The sequence below is a fragment of the Heliangelus exortis genome, chromosome 5 (genome assembly GCF_036169615.1).
Source record: "Heliangelus exortis chromosome 5, bHelExo1.hap1, whole genome shotgun sequence".
NCBI classification, from domain to species: domain Eukaryota; kingdom Metazoa; phylum Chordata; class Aves; order Apodiformes; family Trochilidae; genus Heliangelus; species Heliangelus exortis.
The window spans coordinates 30,040,947-30,056,355 of NC_092426.1; the positions used below are offsets into that span (position 1 = coordinate 30,040,947).

At 34.8% G+C, this 15,409-nt stretch overlaps 1 protein-coding gene across 4 annotated transcripts in view; it reads left to right on the top strand.

The window, feature by feature from the left end:
* The window catches only part of CDIN1 (CDAN1 interacting nuclease 1), a 120,073-nt gene that overhangs the window by 16,012 nt on the left and 88,652 nt on the right, over window positions 1-15,409 (top strand). For all 4 annotated transcript variants that reach the window (XM_071744312.1, XM_071744310.1, XM_071744308.1 and 1 more), the window contains exons 2-4: window positions 8,794-8,839; window positions 9,705-9,769; window positions 13,000-13,060. In XM_071744312.1, the coding sequence (XP_071600413.1) occupies window positions 8,794-8,839; window positions 9,705-9,769; window positions 13,000-13,060 (172 nt within the window). The remainder of the gene's footprint in view (window positions 1-8,793; window positions 8,840-9,704; window positions 9,770-12,999; window positions 13,061-15,409) is intronic.

The window sequence follows — 15,409 nt, forward strand, 5'->3', positions numbered from 1 at the left end:
GTTATTCCCTTCCCATGGACTTTATTTTTACAAAGTTTGGCCCTTAAATGTTTAATGTAAAGACAACAATGTATTATTTCATTATGCTTTTGACAACTCCCAGAAATTTAGGAAGTGTCAGTGAGTCATCCCATATGACTTGATGCATGTCAAGGTCATCTTCAGTTTATTTTAACATAGAACAAATGTTTGATGTTGAAATGGTTTTCCTTCTTCCACATTTATTTACCAAGGGCTCCTGCCCCACTCTACCAAGACTGGTCACATTTTGGTGCTTAATGACTGTGATGCTATATGGTTAACCTATTGACTGGGATGCTGCAGGAAGCAAACTCATTGTATGGATTTTCAGAGCAGAGAACACTGCTGGATAAGAAGATTAGAGAAGTTTTAGGATAGAATAATGTAATATTGTGATCACTTCTTATCAAATGTTCCCTTCATATTGTCTGCAAGTTGTAGGTAGGCAGTTTTTTAAAAGACAGTGCTGGAAGACCAATACTAAAAAAGAACAGCTGGGTTTCCTTCTTAGTGAGTTTCTGCCACCGTCCCAGTGGGAAGTAAGTTGTGGAATTAAATTAGCCTAATTCTTCTGTAGCACAGTAAGCTATACCCCTGAGGCTGAAAGTAGACTTTGTAAATGTCTACATAGATGGTACAATAAGGTACAGATACCAGGCAAAGTATTGTACTGTCAACTAGCTACACAGACAAGAATTATTCACTTTTGTTTTGTTTTCTAATTACAGGTAGCTTAAAAATTGTAGAATTTTAAGCGATAAACACTGCTTAGGCCTTAAGACTAAAATGTCAAGGGCCTAGTCATAAATTGAGTGATTTCTTGCCTTAAATCTGTATTGTTTCCCCAAACTGAATTTACTTAAATCAACTCTTCTGTATCATCCATATTTGATAGAGCTAAGATTCCTTGAATTATACCATGAATAAGATCATGACTCATTTAAAGAATTAACGGTTTTGTTTGGATTACTGGAAGCTTTTTTGACTTAAGATGTTCACTTTTTACCCTGGAGATAGCTATGCAACAGTGTGTGTTCTTGACATGTGATGCATGCAAATGCTAAATACAGTAGCAGCATGAGGCAAGTGTCATTAACAGTAATTTATGTAATGAAAGCCACCTGGCTGTCTTCGTAATTAATTGCTTGTAAATAATAAATTTAAATATAATTTATAGTTTTCTAAATTTGATTATATTTTTTTAGGAGCAAATTGTTTAAGGGTGTTTGGGGACTTACTTAGTTTTAAATTGGCACAGATACGCTTTTTACATACAAGCTAATTTTTTCAATGCAAAATGAACAGTCTAATTAGCATCAAATTGCCTTTCACTCATAAAAATAGTTTTCCAAAAATAAATTTAAACATGAAGTTTATACAAGAGAATATAAGTTTAAAAAAAAAAAAAAAAGTATAAAGTTGAATAATTTTCCCCTTTCTCCATAATCAGGAAATTTAGGATTGAAGTCTGAAGAACTTCTCTTCACAAGGTATTCTGCCATCTGGTTCTTGTCTTGGGGCAAAGAGGAGGTAGCATAATAGTTATCCAAACAGAATGTGTAAGATGAACACAAAATTAATATCAAATATTTCTTTCCAGTAATAATCTAATAAGTGAATCTTCTTCAGTGTACAGACCTTGGCCCTATCAAAGGCACATACAAAAGGTGAGGGGTGAGTCTGGTTTAAATTGTAGTTTTTTTGCCTTAACTGCTCGTTGATGTGCACTGTTGTTGGAGCCTAGGAGGATCTGTCTTTGTACAGTCATCAACAGATAACTGCAATTTCTGTGTATTTTTGTCTAATAACTCAGCATTTAGATTGCAATATTAAGAGATAAGAGTTCCAATTTGCCAAGATGTTTTCTGTATAATTTTAACTGTAAATTGTAAAATTTACAGAGAAGTTCTGGTACTAGTAAGACAAAAAGATTTGATAATTATTGAAGCCTCATATCAGAGTTTTAATTAAATGTTTTAGCACTTAATTATATTGCACCTGAAAATAATTTTCAGCTTGAAAATGAAACCTTACAAAAATATTTTATGTTTTAATGGAAGAGACTTTATTAGTGAAAGTATATTTACTACAAAGGTCTCCATGTGGGTTTGGCATTTCAGTGGATTTCAAATATTCATGCCATGAAGTATGTGCTGTTTAAAAAAAGAAAGAAAACATTTCTAAAACCTGTCTCATCATTATTACCTATTTTCTGTGCTTGCTTACGAAGATAATAAGACAAAAAAAGTATTTTCTTTTTGTTTGGAAATGCCACTCCTATGCTCCTGTATTTTCAGAGTTCCGTTTTTAACCATAGTATCTTCCAAAGCTTATCCACTGTTAAAGCCTAATGTTGTTCTTGGCATCACAGAGATATATATGTGAATGAAAATTGCATCTTTTTCTGATTTCTTTTCTAATTTTGGGGTCTTGATCAGAAATACTTTGTAATCATTTAAATATGGTATCTGTTGAGTTGCACTTGTATTACTGTTGTTGAAAGTTAGATTTTTGTGCTGTTGGTGAAAGAAGCTGGAATTTATCTGTGCGAAGAGCTAGCATTATTTTGTGATCATTGTCTGCATTGATAATTTATATTTCCCTCTGCATTTTATTTTTTCTTGTCTGATACATATTGTTCATAGTCTGCAGTTGTTTTAAAATACACAAGCCATTACAATAGACACCAAAAATGAGGTATCTACAGGCAGAATTGGTGCCCTGTTCTTAAAGGAACTTCTAAGTCTTTCTAAATGAAAAATCATTCAAACAGTATCTAATACTGGCAATTTTCCTCTGTCTGCTGCTAGAACTTATTGGCCAACTAGGTCAGACATTATTAAAGTTCAAGTGGCCCAGTGGGAAAAGTAATGGCCTTATGCTACTATGAATTTTAAATGCTGCCATTTCTATGTATTGCACCATCATCTGTTCTTGCACATCACTAAATTGTATAGAAGTTGTGGGACCAACCAGTGTCAAGGTCATAGAAGTGATGACTCTTCTCAAGTAGCCTTCTTGAAGCTTTGTCATACAGATATTCTCATAACCCTGGCACCAGGCAGCAAAGTTGTATGCACATGCCTGCATTTAACCTTTCTATTATCATCAGATGCTGTAAGCCTGCAATGCAGGATGTCTTTTTCCTTGGAATCTTTTTTTTGGCTTTTATTTTTAATCCTACCAGAGGTATGAGATTCTCTTTGATGCAAAGAGAATTTTTAGTAAGTGATTTGTATTGCAACTTTTTGAGTTGAACTGTTGTACAGCTTATTGATATGGATATTGAAGAATTTCAAAATTGGTTAATTCTATAGTTCTCCAGATTAGTTTGAATTCTGTCTTGATTTTGTCTTGCTACTAAGTCTGAAAGAAGCATATCAGCAGGTACTTCTTGTCATAGATATATATCAATTAATTTTTTTAATAGTATTTCTGTTATTGTAATGGGACTGTTTCTCCAGCAGCACTGTATTAGCTTTGTATTTCCCAAAGTACTTGCTGCTGATATTGCTTCCTTGTATGGAAGGCTCCTTAACCAGAGATAATAAAACTGGTGCTATATTTCAGACTTGAACTGGTGTAGCTGGAAATCTGTAACATTGGAAGATGACCACTTTTACAGAAGTTACTGTGTTTTACACTAGAAACTTAGCTGCTTTTATGTCTCCATAGTTAGTTACTCCAGTTCAAATCTGTAAATTCATTTAAACATGTTGACAAAACACATATGTACATATATATAGAGAGAGACCCATGTATTGATTTAGCTTACATTGGTAATTCACTGACGTACGATAAATCGGTGTTAGATTTGTGAATGATGAAGTAGAAAAGTATACAGAAACAATAATCTGTTCTTTGACAATTTCCCTTCAGAGAAGTGACCACAAGCATATTAAAACTTTAGGAAAAATTTTAATAATAAAAGCTGCAGTGAAGACAGGTTAAAGCTGTAAATATTCCAGAGGTCAGTGAGTCTTCCTCCCTTGTTCCATATTCTTCAGTGTTTGAATGCATATAAGCCTAGTGGGTCTCAAGCTTTGGTAGGACTTAGGTATTGCTGAGCCTTCCTGGATCCTCAGACTTCAGACTCCTCAGCCCTTCAGATCTTCAGCCCTTTAGACTGCTAAAATGCCTTTTTTCCTGTTGGGACAATCCTAATGCATCAAAGAAGTTCTGAGAATCCAGTAGTTATCACCTCATCTTAGGTGGGAAGATCATCATCTGACTGCCTTTAATTGATTTACAGGTATAACTGTGGTGCTTTTTGACCTACATCCCTCACAGGTAAGAAGCCACAGAGGCTTTTTGCATCCAAGGATGCGTTACACATTTGAACTGATGCTTCTAGGTCTATTTGAAATCCATTATTGACAAAATTTGTAGAAATAAGAGCTGACTGGTTAGTATGTGATAAGCAGTGTGGAAACACTGCTTTCTTTAGGAGTCCCAGTTCCAAAGCATTTGCAGTACAGAAGATGAGAATTAAAAGCCTGTTTGAATTTCTCTCATGTCGTTGGTAAAGTAACAGGAAAAATGTATTTTAGGCACATGTTATGGAATTTCAGGATAGCTGTAAGGAGGATTCGCCGTCCACCCACAGTGATTTAAACTAGTCAAAGATGTGTGTATGTATATGTGTGTATATATATATACATATCTATATCTATATATCTTTTCTCTCATAGATTCTAATGCAGCATGGCAGCACCATGTAATTGCAGCCCTATGTTGTATGTATAACTTTTATTTTAAAGCTCTATACTGCATTAGTTAAAAATATTTAAATAAAACATTATATACATGGAAAGGAGAAGTTCTTTTCCAGATATAATTTAGAGACACTTGCTGTCTGCTTCAGAAGGGATATGACTAGCACTACATACTGATGCTGGAAACTGTGGAAGGAAAGAAAGTTCTTTTTCTATTACCTGAATTCCTACCATAGCTAAGTGCAGTGTTTTATGCATTTCCAAGAGGAGGCTTGACACTGTTCTTTGGGGGAAACTCAACCCCTATCCCCACACTCAGTTTTTTAACCAATATATTTGTCATCTTAACAAAGGAAATGTTCCATTTTGTGAAAGGAAAAAAATGTTCTTTACATATTGAATTTGGATTTTGTTTGGTTTTGGTTTTGCTTTTTTTTAAGGCTACTGTATATGTACATATTGTATTTATACAAATATATGTATATATTCATCCTGGGCATCCCTTTATAAATGTGAATGGACTTTGATATCTGTTGTACTTTTTAATGGAAAATTTTTAACATATCATTTAGAACCAAGAAATTATATTTTATTTTTAAATATAAGAGTTATTTTCTTTTTAAAAAACTGGCATTTTGTAGCAGAACTTAGATTTCACGTTTTTCTGCCTAAATCCAGTTAATGTATTGACAAGAGCACAGAGCTCATTGGGCATTCTGATGGAAATATACCACCAGCATCAACACAGAGTAACACAAGGTAAATTGGTTCACTGTGAATGCTGATGTACAAGAAAAAGAGGGTGTATGTAAAGTGAAGCTGGTTTCTTCGAGCAGAGCTCTGAGAGTTTAGGTGCATTACCATCTGGAATTGCAGAAGAAAATGTTTCCATGAAAGTGGCTACTACGACACTTTGTAAAGTTTGTAAAGTTTGCTTGTTTTCCTGGAAAATAGATTTAATTCTACAACATGGATAACAAGTTAATTTTGTAATTATTTAAACTAGGTAGTACTCAGAATTAGGAGTTTGGAGGTTTTTGTTTGTATGTTTTAGGAAATTGGGAAATCTGTTCCTTGGCTCTACAGTTGATTCTCAACGGAAGAGCTTGCTAAGTGCTAGTGTGTGTATCACTGGCCATCCAGTAAGCCGTGAGGCTTACTATAAATTTGTTCTGTAGGAGGCAATAATGCAGCAGTGAAATGTTATTTTCAAAGAAGATATTTTCAGTGCTATGTTTGTTTTCCTGGGAATCTCAGCCATAATTGTCTGCTCATGTGTTGCTTTGAAATTCTGTGTAGATGGATGGAACCCTAGGAATTTGGCTGCTCTTTAGAAGTTATGATAACTTACAAGACAGTATCCCTGCTGTAAGTAACAGCAGATGTGATTGTGCTCTCTTGCAATGCAAATACGTGTTCATGACTTCTGTCCCCTCTCCAAGTACACAGTGCTGTCTTTTTCAGCATTTTCTGAAACCATGATGTTTCAGTTTTCTGTCAGTGGCATCTTGCAGTAGATGTGGTCCAGCCATGCTTTGAGGAGCTATTTCATTTCACCATGAAATTGTTGCAAGGAAATGCTGAGTGGCAGATAAGTGGTCATAGTGTTTAAGAGGAGGGAACTAGGTTAACCAAAAGAAACCTGGAGTCAGCCATGTGAAGATATAAATCCACTTTTCCTGGGGAAAGAGAAAGATCTTCTGGTAGTAAGGCTTAAAATTCTTTGAATGATACTATTGAAATATTTCTCTTCATCACAGTCATAATGTTTTAATTGCAATTCAGTGTCTATCCAACTTGTTCTGTTACTGGACTTAATTTCTTAGTGTTCATGGTAAGCCCTAAATGATCTGATCAGTTATAAGCTTAGGAGTGTTTGACTAAAGTAGAGGAGCAAAATCCAAAGGCACTAAAGGAACACAAACAGACAAGGGTCAGAAGTGTGAAAAGAGGGATAATGATCTTAATTATTTTTGGTATGTCAGTATGTGTAACAGGATAATGTACAATAAGTAGACTAATTATGCTGGGAGTAGCCTGAAAATACAAAAATTAGTATGTCAGTGGGAGAGAACTCAAACTAGAAATCCAGTTAAAAGCTGTCCTGTTTTGTTTTAGTTTTTCACACATCTTTTCTCTAAATTCACTTCTACCTTTACAACCATGTAAATCTGCCAGATAATAATAGTTACATGGACAGCCATTAGGGGCCCATATGTATCCAGCTTATTTATAGCCTGCAGGGTTTTTTTTTTAATAAATCAACTTGAAATACCTCAGCTTTGCATATGCATATAGCCGGTATAAGTATATGATCTTAATTTTATTCCTTTGTTCACATTCTACTGATTTCATGTGCATGTTGGAAGTTGCCATAAGTGGATGATGCACCTTTTGGGGGAGCATTGTGGTACATCTCTCCTGGCCTCTGTGTCAACTGATGCATATTTAGCAATATTTAAATTCTGGACTATATTGAAATTAATGTTTCTGTAACCATTAGTTTAGTAAATCTAAATATTTATATTTAGATATATTACTATTTATCTTTCTATAATTTTTTCTAGAGTCTTAACATTTAGTCAGTCAGTACTCAGGGTGAACATTCTCATGTAAATCGCTGGAGTTCAAGGCTCAGTTTACTGGTGTCACGCAGATGTGCTGGGCAGACAAGTCCAGAAAACAGCATTATGGCAAAGATGCTGGAAGCACAGTTTTGGATAAGACAAACTAGTAAGCTCTTTACACAGCACTGCATTGATCTATCTGCTTTGTTTCTGATGCTTCAACGGGTTGGTTTAGAGGTAACATTTTATATTAGGGTGCTGTTTAAATCCAAATAAAGTATTTAGTTCCAAATAAAGTATTTGGTTATTTTGTTCCTTTAGAAACTGGGAGTAAAACCTCCTTATCTTAAATTAAATTAGTATTGCTGAGGTGTGCAAATTGCAAGGAGAGGGGCCATTTAAGTATAGAGAGAACGTTTACATTTAATGTACGTATGATGTGATACAGCTGCTAAGTTCACACACAGGAAATCTGGCAGAAGAGCAAGACTTTAGACATAGTTGAATCTTTGAACTGCCTATGCTATGCCTTGGTAGGTAAGTTCATGGAAGGAAAAATGTTAATTATTCATAATGCTTTGCCGTACCATAAAACTCAATTTATTGAGACTATAATTTGTTCAAGTTGCATGTAGTAGGAAAATATATCAGGAGTAATTAATTGTATTCAGGGTGTGATGAGGTAGATATATCCACTGAGGACAATTGAAAACAGTAGCAGTGTGGTATTGATTGCCTTTCAGAGGGAAAAAAAAAATCTTGTCCCATTTCTAAATGTTAACAATTCAGAGAGAAAAATTCCCACATGGGAAGAATGCTTTCCAGGTTGCTTCATTGCCAGGTGTTTGACATTGACTGGAGCTTTAGATGAATGAAGCTTATGGCAGCTTTTGGAAATGACTGACTCCAGGGAATCTTGGCTTCCTGCTGTGAAAGTTTCTATTTTCAAAGCACATCAGTTTCAGTGGGAATGTTCCAGTGGTCCCATATGCTACTTCTGACAGAGAGGGAAGTTTTTAACCTGAATATGAGACAGCTACTGAAGAGGTTCCCTTGCTGCTAACAAAATTAATTTCAATATGTTGCCAATGAACAAGCGGCATGTTCCCAACTGCTGATGGAATTTAACTCGCATCAATTATTAATGGAAATTTTGCTTTGTTTTCCTCTTTGCCTGTTCCCTTTTAACTCAGCTACCTGCTCCTGATAGGACATAGTGGTTCTGAAGCCAAAAAAGGAATCTCCCAAACAATATGTTCTTTTGCTTTGAAACTCTTGCTATATTTTGCTCCCCTCCCTCATACACTCTCTCCTTGACCTAGCAGCAGGATGCCTTTGTCTGAGGTGTTCATCTGGAACAACTTTTCCACACTTGTTTTCATGTTCTGTTAGATTACAGGGCAGCAGGCCTACCTTTGAAGCTCCCTTCTCTTTTGTTTCTTTGCAGTGCACTCCAGTAATTAACTTTGTCCTTCTTTTATTTGTTCCAGTCAATCGCAGTCCACTCTGCTGAGCATCTTCTCCCAGGAGTACCAGGTTAGAAGTTTTCTCCTTTGTGAGGGTTGACAGGTGCCTAATTGAATGATGAATGTCCCTTTATTTCTTTGTAATTGAACTGCCAGCTTTCTGATTGGTTTGGAGGATGTTCCTTTTCCACATCAAGCACCGCCTGAGTCTCAGTGGATGGCTGCCAAGCCTACCCATCCATCTGTCTAATAACATCTAGCCTTTGCTTATTTGGTGGACCTGTAATAAATTATGCTAAACCATTATTATTCTGACAATAATAATTTCCCTGTGTTGCGTGGTTCCATGTGCTAAATGTTTGCTGACTTGCACTGTCAGTGCTGCTTTCCATTGCTGACAGAGATGATGATAAATGACCATTGCCGGAGTGGCAGAAGGCAAGAGAGGCAGAAAATGGAGTCATTTATCATGAGATGACAGGTGTCAGTCAAGTGGCAAGTCTCTATGGAATCACTTTTTGTAGTTTTTCAAATACGTTGTTTTTAAGCAATGTTCTTCCTGGTTAAAATTGCCAATTGAATTGTAAAACTAGAGTGCACCAGACTTAGATGGAATTGAATTGAGGGAAAATTAATACAAAGGTTGAAGGAGAGAACAAGTTTTTCTTTGCCCTCTGCAGCCTTCAGTAAACTTATTTAGATTCAATTATTGTGACCTTATTGGCTTTTACATACATGGTACACTGCAGTACCGTCTGAAGACGTTCAGTTCAATAGGTAGATTGAATGTCATTTCTGTCCAGAATCTAAAAACATAGTTCAGTTTATATATCAAGTATAGCCAAGGAACATGTGTTTGGGCAGTCATGATTTCTGTTTTGATCTATGACACATTTGTAAGACTCTCTGTTTGTTTTTTTCATTTTTTTTTCTAGAAACAAATCAAAAGGACGCATGCCAAGCATCACACTGCTGAAGCTATTGAAACTTACTACCAAAGGTATGACCTCCCCACCCTGGTTAAGAGTATCATCATAACTACTAATTGTGGTGGCAGTAATGAGTAAATTATAAAGCTAATTTTCTATAAATATGCATTCACAATTTGGGATGAGGAATATAGAACCGTCCACCTAAAAATGTTATTTAATGAAAATGGAGAAAATGTTCAGCTTTTGGTCAGTCTCGTTAAGAAAGGCTTTACTTCCTTGGCTCTAAGTCACAATAAGCAAATGTTTTACAGTACATGTTATAGCATTTATTATATATTGCCTGTTGTTTCTAATTACAGGTTTTCTGTGTCAAGACTAATCTTGATGATAACTTCTTGAAAGCAAGGGAGCTTGTTCTGCTACAGTTGCTTCTACTTTTAAAACATTTGTATTGCATTAAAAAGTTACATATTAAACTCAAGTATTGCCAGTTAAAGCACTAATTTTTAAGATCACTCCCTTTTATCAACAGAAGTGTCAGAAATAGCTGTTAAGGGAGGATGAAAACCTCTATGTCATTTTACAGTATTTTACAATTGTTTGTGTCTAAAGCTAATAAATTGTGTTTGCTACACCTTATAGTTTGTCTGTTACTACTATAGCCTTTATTAAAAATATTGCAATGACATAATTGGGGCATACTGATAACTGGTAAAGATACCCAATTAAAATGTTACTCTGTAGACTGACATATCTGAGGAACCAGCATGGCAAGTGAGTTCATACTTGTGACTGTACATGTCTGATGTTTATGCTTAATGTTAATCTTTATGAATCGGGAAAATAAACAAAAAGCCTTAATTTGTAAACAATTAACTGTGCTACTGCAGACTCATATATTTAAAACCTAAGCACAGCCCGGTTATATCAGACACTGGTTTAGAATATCTAGTGTGAATTGTTCTGTTTTGAGGGTTTGGCTTTCTTTTTTTAGTAATTGTATCTTTCTTTAAAAATTTGTACTGGACCACATTGCATGAATTTTCCTAGTGTTTTTTCTTGTTTTGGAAGAATATCAGCTTAAGATTTTATTGTACTAACAACTGTGTTAATACAACACTATTTTTAATTACTTTTTTAATTATCATAGTTTCAGTGAAGTTAATTTTAACTGCTGTGTAAATAACGCTTTTCTTAGAAGACATGTAAATAATTTAAATCACTTCTTTGGTGATTGTGTTCCAACAACTTAAACTTGAAACATGGGAGCAAATTTTGCTTTATGCAAAGCAGCAGTCGTCTTGGTGTCAGTAAGGTTATAGGTATGATTAAGTTTGGCTCAGATCAGGTAGGAGGATTTGGTCTCCTGTCCCCTTCTGTACTGTCTGAAGTATGATAGCAGTACATAACTAATGCATTATGTATGAAGCTATATGGCAGTGGTAGGGAAAATCATTCTTTATGCTATTTCTGGGTATTTCATATTGCAAATGTATTAACATGGCTGAATAAAATGCACATGTTTTAAAATCAGAGGTGTTCTGGTTAATAGTGAGAAAACTAATCTCAATCCTGTTTTAGTAGATTTACTGTATAGTATGTGTCGTAAGCTACAGGGGCAGACTGCTTGAGTCAAAAGCCAGCTTGAAATGCTTCAAGCATAAACATGACAAACATGTCTTACCCTCTAGTCTTTTGTAGCATTCATCTTACCACTGGAAACCCCAGTCTCCTTGGTATGGTCCTTCCTGTTCTCACCCACATAGAAGAAAATAATTGTGCTGCTATTGCTATTGGTCAGAAACTACCAATTTTTGAAGGCAGTAATTTCCGGATCATCCCTGTGTGGAGCAAGTAGAAGTACAGTTGACATGAGTAGCTTCTGCAGCTCTATTGAGACTTACTAGTCTTAAATTTAGGCAAACATGAAGGCAAATTGCAAGATGCAGCAGCAAGCTTTTCAGAACAGTATTGCCATCAACATGTGAGATCTTTTAGTCCATAATGGAATTGCCAGTAGCATTAGAAATAGCTGTAGCTTTTCTGTTCGATCAACCAGATGCATGTTTTAGAACATTAATCTCAAGTAAATCTTCCTGATTAAGTATTTTATTTATGATCTCTCCTTTTTTTTTCTTCTGTTATAAATTTTCAGCGTTTAACTACACACAAGGCATCTTGTTACGTGGTTTGTTTTTTGTGTGTGTAGAATCGAAATAGGTTACAGCAGAAAGCTGTCACCATTTCTTTTATGCATTATGGCCCAGAATAACTTGCAAAGGAAAAACCCTCTAATCCTCTGTGAAGAGGTTTATGTAAAGGTGTTACACCCGTTCCACAGAAAGGTAAAATGATAAAGAATTTTAATGTCTGTAACTAATGAGCAGAAGAGTGGCTTCTGATGGATAGATAATGATAGAGCTGGAAAGGCTGTGGCCTTCTAATGATGTCAGTAATGATGTGCTAAACGAATACAGATAGGATAAATGAGCAGGTTCAAATGTTGGTAACTATTGTTCTTTTCCACATGGCTGCAAAGCACAAAGTGGCTTCCAATAGTATATCTTCTTTTCATCAATTCCTCAGAAGAAGTTTTAAGCATTGTTGAAATGTAAACATCAAACAGTGAAAGAAATGGAGGTGAGAATAGCCATACTGTATGATGGGGTGGTCAGAAAGGTCATTGTATATCCATGTTGGTCTAATGCCCTTAATCTGAAATGTTAAATTCTGTCACCGTTTATTGGCTCCTAAAGATTTCTCTTTTTTTGTTTTCTCTATAGAATATTAATTTGATTGTTAGACTGTGATTTCACTTAAGTAATCCTTAAACAACACCCAATTGTTAAAGTCTGAATTAAATTTGAGAATTTATCTTTTTGTGCGTAGTAATAATTTGAATAAGATTTACAGTGGGCCCTTGTAGTTGAAGGTCATGTGGAACCCAAAATCTTTACTGTGAATAATAGAGGTTTATTTGTCTGTGATGCATCTTTAAGTAATATATATATATAATTTATTGTCATGTCATTAAGCAATTTTTAAAAAAAATTCATGATTTATTGTGTTGGTTTTTTTGCCAGTGACTTGGTTAAGATAAACATACTGACCAGATGAATAGAAGACAACCTCAGAGAGTTAGTGATTGTTTAAAATACTTTCATCCTAAAAGATTCCCCATTAACTACTGCGTTCCGCAGTACTTTTCCCCAAATAAGAGAGATTCACAAGGGATACTGACATGTATAAACTGGCCTTTTCTTTCCACTGCAGAATTACCTGTCTTTGTCTTGTCTAGGTACCTGAATGGGGTGATGAAAAATGCAGCTGCCCCTGTATTACTGGAGCTGGCCAATGAGGTAATAATCTTTACTTTTTTCTTTTAATCTTCCAATGTAAAACCTAAGGGGCATATCTATAGTGACTTTAGTGAGAAATGTAATTAACCTAAAAAAATGGTTTCAAGGCACATTAGACATTTAAAATGGTTCCCCAGTCTGTTAGTACTTACAATAATTAGACAAAAAGCCCCATTTATTAATAAATCAGTTAATGTAATTAGTCTCTTAACTTCAAGGCAAATGTGTATGAAACTCTCAATTTCAATTCTGCTGGAAATTTTAGACAGACCTTTAGGTCTTTAGACCTTTGATGCACAAACTTAGTAAAAAATCCCACGCTGATTAAATGGAGTTGAATCAGATTTACTTGTATTTGATTCCTTGTTTTTAATAACAAACCCCATCTAAGATATTTTTTAATTGCAGGAAGAGTTAAACCAGTTCATTTTCTTGACTCCATTTATTTCTGCTCATACAGATTAGAGGATGGCTAATGAAAACCGCTTAATATAAAGCAATTAAGCAGAATAAATTTCTCAGTGTAGCCATTTCCTAGAAAATCTGGTGTATGAAAAGTTCAGTATGGTTGCCATTAAAATCTTGACAAATTTATTGGTGCTGTTTATTAACTAGAATAGTAATCTGCCTTGGGATGCAAGGTGTTACTTTCTTTAAAAACTGTTATCTAAAGCACTAAGTTAAAGAAGATGTAGAAAGTTTGAAAGAGTGGCAGTGAGCCTCCTAGAAAAAAATTATGAAATAGCTACCCTTTAAACTCTAATAAGAATACAATAGCTGATACTCCTTGGAGCTGTTTGTGCAACTCTCAAAGGGCTAGAATGAAATGTGTGCTGTTTTGTTTTGCTTTTTAATAGAAGATGTGATAAGAAGGCAGAAGATGAGTGTTTGCATTAAAAATGATACGGCACTCTGAACATTAAGTGTTGCAATAGCAGAAGTTCTACGTTACCTTAGTAAGAAAGAATGGTTTCTCTCTCATGTACACTGCTGCATCCCCCAAATGAGCGATTACCTATCAATTACTGGAAGGTTTTAATGATCTGTGAAGTGTCTACATACCCTGATCATACAGTTAGCATAGAATAAAGGATTTATTTCTTATTAGTGGTAATGTGTAGCTTCTTACAATTTCTGGAAAGCGCAAATCTTAAAGTACTGACACCGGAATGTACTTTACATAAATAAGTGCAGTCTTATTAAGAATTTAGGTAAAAAACATGATTCATGATATATTGCACCCATATTATACAGGAACTGTCATAAAAAGATTTCAAGCACAAAGTAATATATCTGTTACTGGTTCTTTGTATATTTTTTTCCATTGATTTAGAGATGATGCATATAATTTCTGACTCTAGTGAGCATATCTTTGTTTATATGATACTAATGCATTTTTGCAATTCAGATCAAAGATATCTGCAGTTCAGAAATAAATAAAAATTAAATCTATGGGAGAGGGAAGATATACAAAGAACTTGTCTGCTTCTGATTTCGTAGTAGCAGGCATATAAGAAAGGCAATGCATTTTGTGACTGCTGCCTAATGCATTAGGGAAATGTGGCAATAACCAGCACCAGATTACTGCTTCCAAACAATCAAGCTGCCATTTTTATATGGTACTTAATATTTAAATGACATACTCTTGCATCTGCTGACAATTGATGCAATGGTAATACTTTATGAGTCAATATATATTTAATCAGTGGAAACTGTAAAAATTGATGAGAAATATATAACATAGGTGCATTACAGTGTGTAGCAGCTCTTTTAAATAGGAAAAGCTCCATATTATTATCTTTTGGGTTTGGAATTTTTTTGGAGGTTTGGGAAACTACTTTTAATTTGTTTGGGTTTTTTTTTTTGTAATTTTATTTGCCAGCTTCTTCATATTGTATATGTAGTGCAAAAGGACTAAAGTATATCTCACTTGTGTTAGATAGCAATAGTAAAATTAGTCTCTGGTCTCTTCATACAAATATTTTCAAGTGAGACTTGAAGCACTATGAATTTTACTTACATGCTAAATTCTGACATGAAGCATGATGGTCCTATTTCAAAAGAAAGATGGACACATGATTAATATGAAAATTAGGGAGATGCAAGTACCTGAACTAATAAGGTAGTCCTTATTCAGGCTGGACTACCTTCAGTAATTTCACCATTTTTCATGTGTCAGCTCTGATGTGGGTTACTGGAAATAAGCAGCTCTGTGGAAAGCATTTCTCTCTACTTGGGGAATTTGAGGGCATCCAAGTACATACATATTTGGAAAAATGCATGCACAAATGAAACCATCTTTTTTGTCTAGTTACTAAATCAAAATAAAATTTTTGTATTAATATTGAA